Below are 8,160 nucleotides of genomic sequence, written 5' to 3' on the forward strand. Positions count from 1 at the left end.
CACACACACATTCATAATGAACAATGGGCACGCACACATACTATACATTCCACCCGTTACACACACACATACACACAAAACCTTTTTCCTGTATGTTTCCAAAGGCTAGTTGCAAACTGTGAGTCTGTTTCTTTCTCTTCATTTCCTCTAACACACCTCCCTGTGTTTCTGTGAGCACCCACCCAAGTAATGCACAGGCAAGGAAGTGGCGTGGGTAAGGGTGTTTTTAAAAGGAAAGCAATATTTCTTATGACCTTCATGTCCACCTTCTCAAACAATGAATAAACACAAGGAACAGCACGGGACCACTCTGAAAGCACAGGCCAGAGGGTAGATGACATTCAGCTGTGTTGACTTATCCAGGGCCATAGTGTAAAGGTGGAAGTTACATAATTTCAAATCCAAATAATGTTTTTACATACACATGTATGTACAATACATACAATTCGAACCATTTTTTTATTTTTTGTAGCATTACATAACTCTAATGTGGACGAATGGTCTGTTGCTTTCGCGCGGGGGTAAGGAGCACTTGTCAGTTAAGGTACAACATTTTGTAAATGTCACCTTCGAAGGGAAATCACGTTTGGTCGGAAGGGGGGAAGGCTACTCATTACCCAGTGTACCTTTCCGTCCTCTTCGGGGAGGGGGGGCTATCAACCAATAGGTCACCACAGTTCGTTGAGAAATTATGCAAATTATTTAAGGGGAGTGGAAAAACTAAATCACCAACTTTGAAGTTCACCGAAGACAGTTGCTATAGTGACCGTTTAAGAAAAAAAAAAGTGAAAATAAGAGAGGGCATTATTCCTAAAACGAATAAAGCCTGTTTAATCTACAGAAATATGCAACAGGACAGGGGGGAGGGTGACGAGGAAGGAGAGGGGGAGGGGGGAAGGGAGAAGGGGGGTGTGGGCAGAGTAAATTGTGATAGCGACAGATGTCTTGCAAACAGTAAGTTTAAGAGGAGGGGTACTTTTAAAAAAAACACTCAGTCGGTCTAAGATTGCACCTCGGTGAGTGAGCAGGATTCGCTGCAGCTGTCAGTCGCGAGCTTGCTCTTAGCTCAGTTCGTGCTCAGCCTTGCAGGGGAGAAGATCAGACCACCTACTCTCCCAACCGCTCGGGTTTGAAGGTTTAATCTCAGCAGCAAACCAGGTTGGTTTATCTTTTTCTTTTTTTAAAAAAAAGCCATTTTTTATTCCTTGAAAAAACACACGGTTGATACTGGTTTTGGTATGTTGCTTTAGTAAATGAGAAAAAGAGCGACAGAAGGAACATCTTGAACTGAGCTCGGATCGGCTCCCCTTTGTTCTCCTGTGCGTGTGCACTTTTTTTGCACGATGACCAGATTTACCCATTCAGCAATTTGCGATTGTGTTGTAATTCTAGCCTACAATGAATAAAATATATCGCTGCCGTTTTGTTCAAAAGAGTTCGGGGTAGATCGTGTCGAATCAGCGCAGTTGGACATTGAGAGCTTTCATTTACTCTGCGAAACAATGTCATCCGTACAAATTAATAAAATAAATAAATAAATAAAAATCACCAAGGGGCGTTTCGCTGTGGGGGTCCCACTGGTGCAGAATTGAGTGTTATATTTAATAGTAGGCCCATTATAGATTGTTGAATGGTATTTTTTTAAACGCGTAGTTTCTTGGTGTTTTCGGCCAATTAGCCAGAAAAGTAGAATATTGCGTGTAAATAATTTACACACCTGACCATTTCGTTTATGTTTTGCGGGGATGTTGATGAGCAACGATTTAACTGTAAGAATCATTCTGATCACGAAGTAAGAGGTTATAATAAAGCAACAAGGTGGTTGTTTAAATAGTCAAAATTTTATACGAAGCGTCCACATGGCTTAACTGTGGTTATGGATCTTGCTATGCGTTTTCTTGTTGCGCTGAATAATACATTAACGCGTCTCTGGCTGACATGATTTATAGTTTTCTTTTTTTACGATACCCCTGTACAACATTTAATGTTTTCATATTGTGCACGTAGGCTGGTTGAGCATCTGCTGATCGTTAAGTGATCCTGAACAAAAAGAGAGGGGAGGAGCGGGGGATGGGGTTAGAGCCGGAATCTTACCATTTGTGCTTTACTGTGGTGATTTTTTTTCGTCCTTAAACGAATTAGCGATTCCCATTTCCTTTGGATTGCGGTGGAAAACCTAGCTAGTTCGAGGTGGGTTTCGGCGTAGGCTACACTCTCCCCGGTAAACGCAGCCAAGTTTACTTTGATACCATCCGTAGCCCCCGTACTGCACACCCACTGGGAATTTAATACAGTTGTAGTGGAATTCCACATGTTCTTGTCGAATCCTTGATGTAAGCTATTTATAGGTCGATTCTGCGTTGTGAAAATAAGTCCAACAATAAGCCTCTACATTTCCCCCCTGACTTTTAAAACTATCTATTTACATGGCTAGGATCGGAATTTTTAGCCTATGGTGCAAATTTGTTAATGGTGCTTGAAGCAATCTCTATCTGTGGACTAATTGGCATAGTAAGCGGGGGAGGGGAGGGGAGTCCAGGGATTCGGAATGATCATCATGTTGCACCATCTTAAACGTTTTCGCGATAAGCGCTTAAATGTGAAGTAGCCTACTGTAGCCTATATGTCTTTTCAAACCTCCATTTCACTCGAGGGTAACGCTTGCTGCATTTAACCCATGGATATCAGCGAATGGATTGATCTGCAGCATGGAGTCCCTTCTCGATTGCCCCCCAATGCAGCACTATGGACAGCTCCCATTATCATCATGCCATGCTGCATAAATAATTATGCAATGGGGAGAAATCCAGTACAGCCTCCCCGCCCCCCACCCCCCACGTGCCAATGGTTAATTGATTACACCGTTGGCGTCACGCGTTCTTGTCCGCAATATTTTGAGCGCGCTTTCAACCCTTTGGTATTTGCCGGAAAACCAGACATTTCCGCAGAAGCATGTTACTTCAACATAGAGATACTAAAGGTTTACCAAACTCTTAGGTTATGAACAACACTCTGCACCTTTTCTGTTCCGGGGGCGTGGAATTTTCTCTTGGTGTAACGTACAGCCATCTGTAAGCAATACGTCTTCTTACATCTTCGCTTGTTTTCAATGGCGTTAAGAGTGTCACCTGCGTTATCTGTAAACCTGAAATCTTTGGGAGTTTCATTTTTCTCGAATTTAGAAAGATCAGCGAAAGAAAGGTCATAGCCACATTCACAGCTTTACACAAGATTACATGGATTCACAACGGACTTTTTTTCCAGCGAAGAACGAAGTTGGAAATGATGCACCATTTTGCTTTGTTCAGACTTGCTCTTACTGTGCACACGAAAGAAATGGGAAACTCCTTTGACGAGCACGTGATTACAGCAACAGCCCACTACCCTTATCAGTGGACGGGACTTTCATTGAGCACTGCATATTGTACTTGCACCAAAAGTAGGCTACCATGACATTAGTGTAACAATGCAGTGGATATTTTGTATAGTTCAGTGAATCATTTGTAGATTTCCTTTGAGCTTTCTTACATATCCAGAAAGTCTGAACCCAAAGCCCTGTATGTGTGTGCTTAACTATTTGCAAGGCCCCTTCTAATAGTTACACAGTAGGCCTACTGAGCTGTTTGCCTACTGGATCACCTTAACTGCAGGGAGAAACCAGTTTGTTAAAATATTACTATATGCCAACAGATCTTTGAGCGGGTCCCTCCCTCTGTTGCATTTCTGTGCAGGAAAAACGGCCATGTTATTCCAGGAGTAGAGGAGTATGCCGTCACCAAACTCCCTGAACCCTTGTCTAAGAGCATAAGTGTTTCTTGTTGTACTTTCGGTTCTCTCAAACCGCCGCCATCCCTCCCCCCCTCCGGGACCTCCTCTAGGTTGTCATTGAGAGATTGTACCAACGGGGATAAAATGTGATGCTGAGTGGGCCCATATAACCAAATAAAGGGACAGAGCATTTTGGGTGGGTGGATGGATGAGTGCCATTTATTACCCAAGATTCCCAAACCCCCTACGTGTGCGGTTCTCACGGGCACGGAGTGAAGTGGAGACTTTCAGTGTCGTTTCTGTCCAGTTCCCGCTAGCTCCTTGACACCACTGCAACTCCCACATTGGCAGAGTGCACCTTTAAGCTGAAAAATAGCCCTGGAGCTCCTTAGTGGGTGGTCTTTATGGACAGGGTGAGTCAGGCTGGCCGTGCAGCGAAGTGTGCTCCGCCTTCGGTTCTGGAGATTAGGCCTCCGGTTTCGTTTCTGCCACACTGCGAGTCACTTATAAATGCATGTCGGCGAGGCCAGAAAGCCTCGCCGTGGCTCTCTTAGCTCCAGACGGAAGGAGGGCAAACGGGGTCGGTTCTTTTCTCACCAGGCACCGACAGAACTCGGCTCGGGCTGTGCTGTAAAATAACTGTGGGTTTAATTATTGCTTGTAGGAAACGCCATGGGAGGCAAGCTGAGCAAGAGAAAGAAGGGGTACGATGTCAGCGACCCTAAGGCCGCCAAGGCCACCGCCGGCCCTGAGCCCGTGGAGGTGAAAACTCCCGCTCCCGCCGCCGCCGTCGCCGCCGAGACCGCGGAGGAGGCCGTCGTGGCCGCAGAAGCGGCGCCGGCCGCGGTGGACCAGGCGCCGAAAGAAGAGGCGGCGCCACCGCCTGCTGCCGAAGAGCCCGCCCCAGAAGCGGAAAAGCCAGCGCAGGCTGAAGAGCAGGCCCCGTCAGAAGAGCCGGCTCCAGCAGTGGAGCAGGCGGTAGCCGTAGAAGAGCCGGCAGCAGCCGTAGAAGAGCCAGCCCCCGCAGTAGAAGAGCCAGCTCCTGTCACAGAAGAGCCAGCCCCCGCAGTAGAACAGCCAGCCCCCGCAGTAGAAGAGCCGGTGGCAGCAGTAGAAGAGCCAGCTCCTGCAGTAGAAGAGCCAGCTCCCGCCACGGAAGAGCCAGCTTCCGCAGTAGAAGAGCCAGCTCCCGCAGTAGAAGAGCCAGCTCCCGCAGTAGAAGAGCCGGCGGCAGCAGTAGAAGAGCCGGCGGCAGCAGTAGAAGAGCCAGCACCAGCCGCAGAAGAGCCCGCACCAACAGTAGAGGAGACGGCAGCACAGGAGGTCGTCCAGGAGGTGATCAGTGCCGAGGCCCCAGTGGAGGTCCCTGCAGCCACAGAAGAAACTACAGACAAAGAGCCCGCTGTGGAAGAGCCCACACCTGAGCCCGAACCCGAGGCCGTCGCACTGCTAGCGGACGAGCCGGAGCCTGAGGCGAAGGCGGAGGACGAAGCCCCAGAGCCCGTCCAGGAGGAAGCCCCTCCCCCTCCCCCTCCCGCAGTCCCAGAGGAGCCTGCGCCGCTCAGCCTAATCGAGGCGGAGAGCGCCCCTGAGCCCGCTCCAGAACCCGAGCCTGCGGTCGCCCAGCTCGAGGCCGAGCCGGAGGCGGAGCCCGAGCCCGCGGCGCCGGATACCGCCGGCCCGGAGGGCGACGCGGCCGCGGCGGCTCCCAGCCTACTGGAGGAGGTCGCGGAGCTGGTCCAGGCCGTGGTGCCGGGGATCCTGCTCAGCTCCGCGGCCCCGGAGGAAGACGCGCCCGCTGAGCCAATCCCAGACATCGTCATCTCCGAGTCGGTCTCCGCTAACGAGTTCCCCGCAGAGCAAGCGGCGGAGGAGGCGGTCTCCGAAGCGTGCAAACAGGAACCCGCCGCCCCATCCCCCTCCCCCGCCCCAGAGGAGGCGGCTCCGGAGGCAGAGTCCCCGGCCAATCAGGAGGCGGCGGCGGCGGACGACGGCGGAGCCGCGAGCAAGGAGGCGGCGCGGGCAGAGAACGGAGAGGGCGGAATCGCTGACTCCGCAGGAGGGCAGCCGGAGCCGGAGCAGAACGGGGAGGCTCTGGACCTCCTCCCCGACCCAGTTCCGGAGGAACCCACAGAACTGCAGCAAGACGAATGTGTGAACGGCCTGCCCGAGGAACCGCCCAAAGACCAGCGCGACTGTGAATTAAAAAAGGACTTGAATCCGATAGTCAACATGGAGGTGCCCGACGCCATTGCCGAGATGGCAGACGTCATAAGTGCTGCTTCAAGTCAGGTGGTTGACTTAATGTGAAAAACTAACATATATATATATATATATACATTCAATAATGATTCAAATATTTTAACGTACTCAGGCTCTCCTGAAAATGAATATTGACATGCCTGTGCTGACGACTCAGGCAAATGAATCTCCGGTTAACCAAAAAAAAAAAAAACAACGCAACAACTCAAGTGAAGAGCGACAATAAACTGGGAAATCCACGTCTTTGTACCACAAACTCTTTCTCTGACAGGGGCAGCCAGGTGTTTGTAATGTCTGAAGTCAAAAGGCCAGGTAACGCTGAGATGATGTCCAAACGGCATAAAAATAAAATAAAAAAAACAACAGAATTCAAGGAAAATGAACTGGACAGCAGAACAAAAAAAACTGGACAATAACATTGGAAATGACATATGGAATGAATAGTCTTGTCTTTGTGTTTCGGCCTGATGAGTATTAAAATGGTTATTGGATTAGCATTTACTAGCATATAATCTAATTTAGACTTTCGCATATCCTTCCCTTAACTCTGGAAAAGAAAAGAGAAATTTGAGAAACTTTTTAACGTTGTCAGAATGGGGAGAGAAACCGCAGGGGGAATGTTCATTTTAACTTGATGACTTGGCTAAGAAAATAAAACAAAAAAAAAGGATTGTTATATCACACGGATGGCTCTTTCGTCTTTGTGCCTTCTTTTCAGGAGCGACGGGGTCGGGGGTCATGCTGGTCTCTAACGTGTGGCTTCGATTGTGACGAGTCTTTAGCGCACTGATGCTATGCTCGCGTCCGCACACACAAAAAAACGGCGTGCGAAGGAGCCCTGGGCGCTCGGCGGGTTGTTTCCTAAACACACCGGCACTCGACGACCTCCTGAGCACATCGCGCACAGCCGCGGTGCGAATCGCTCGCCCGCGTTAATAATTGATGGAAAAATGAACATCGGTGTTATTGTTCGGCCCGGCTATATAATTGCAACAGGTTGTCATATCTGTCCTCAGTGACCTACCAGCGACCTTGAGGGGAACGTCTTACTACACCGACGTTTTAAACGCACTGACATGTACGACTTTAAGGCTACTTGGAGCACATTCTGATAGAAATTTACACATCTAATTTTTTTTCCAAAGATTATTGTTTTCCGTACACCAACACCAATTTTTTTTACGCGATGGCTTTTGTTGTCTAAGGTGTGTACAAACTTAAGGACTGTAAATTAAACGTGGCTGGCTACTAGTATTCGGTGAAAATGTAGGTGGTTCGGTTAAGCGCGGTGCTGTGGTGTGTTGTTTGTGCCGGAGCTGGCCGAGGCGGGGAGGGGTGGGGGGGTTGGTGAACATGCTAACACACGTCGGGGTCTTAGCACACATTAAGGTTTTTCCACCCTCCTCCTCTCTGTGCAGGCAGTTTCCCGTTTCTCCTGTTACATCACAAAACATATCAGTTCAACTCTGACCCCCTGGCAGCACAAACACACACACAACCTTTCACAGACCTGACTGAACCGGGAGAGAGGGAGAGGGAGGGCCAGGGCGAGGGGGGAGGGAAGGAGACAGGGGGGGAGGGGTAGCATTCTTTATGGAGGAAGGGGTTTTTGAAGGGAGGTTGGGTGGGGGTCTGAGGAAAAAAAAAAAAGGAGCGCTCTCTGATGCAGCGAAAGGGAGGAGAAGAGAAGCCTGCCTCGACAAATGCCATAATCCCTCCCCGGGCTTCAGACGTCTCTGCGCTTTTTAAAACCCGAGCTCAGAGTGGACGACGACGGGCCGCGAGCCAGCAGCACAGAATTACAATGTCAATAGGGGAAACGCTTTTATCGCACACACCCCCTTCCCTTCCCCCAGCCCAGCCCCCTCCCCTCCACCACCTCTCCACTTCCCTGGCCTCTTCGAGCGGCTCTGGCAGGGACAGGCTTGTTGCGAAGCTGCTGCTGAAACCGCACGTTTGCGCAAAGCGATTTTTAAAAAAACGCCGCGCGGTCTCGAACCCCGCTCAGGTCCGGTCGCGGCGGAAAGGGAGCCGCGTCCGCGCGCTTTTTGAAACGCCGCCGAACGCCCTTTCCCTTCGCAGCGCGCACGCGTAGAGGTTTCTGAGGCCCAAATTTCCGAAGTCTTTAAA

The 8,160-nt window shown here is 49.8% G+C and overlaps 1 protein-coding gene across 1 annotated transcript; it reads left to right on the forward strand.

The window, feature by feature from the left end:
* The first annotated feature begins 922 nt into the window (after nt 1-922).
* Nucleotides 923-6,713, forward strand: si:dkey-56m19.5 (fibrous sheath CABYR-binding protein). Its single transcript, XM_064337242.1, has 2 exons — nt 923-1,158; nt 4,433-6,713. Exon 2 carries the CDS (start codon nt 4,441-4,443, stop codon nt 6,076-6,078), a length of 1,638 nt encoding a protein of 545 aa, XP_064193312.1. The 5' UTR covers nt 923-1,158; nt 4,433-4,440; the 3' UTR covers nt 6,079-6,713.
* The last annotated feature ends 1,447 nt before the right edge of the window (nt 6,714-8,160 follow it).

Source organism: Anguilla rostrata, chromosome 5 (genome assembly GCF_018555375.3).
Source record: "Anguilla rostrata isolate EN2019 chromosome 5, ASM1855537v3, whole genome shotgun sequence".
NCBI lineage: Eukaryota > Metazoa > Chordata > Actinopteri > Anguilliformes > Anguillidae > Anguilla > Anguilla rostrata.

What these genes read in the sequence shown, in the direction of transcription:
- si:dkey-56m19.5 (XM_064337242.1), top strand. Translation starts at nt 4,441, where the DNA reads ATGGGAGGCAAGCTGAGCAAGAGAAAGAAGGGGTACGATGTCAGCGAC.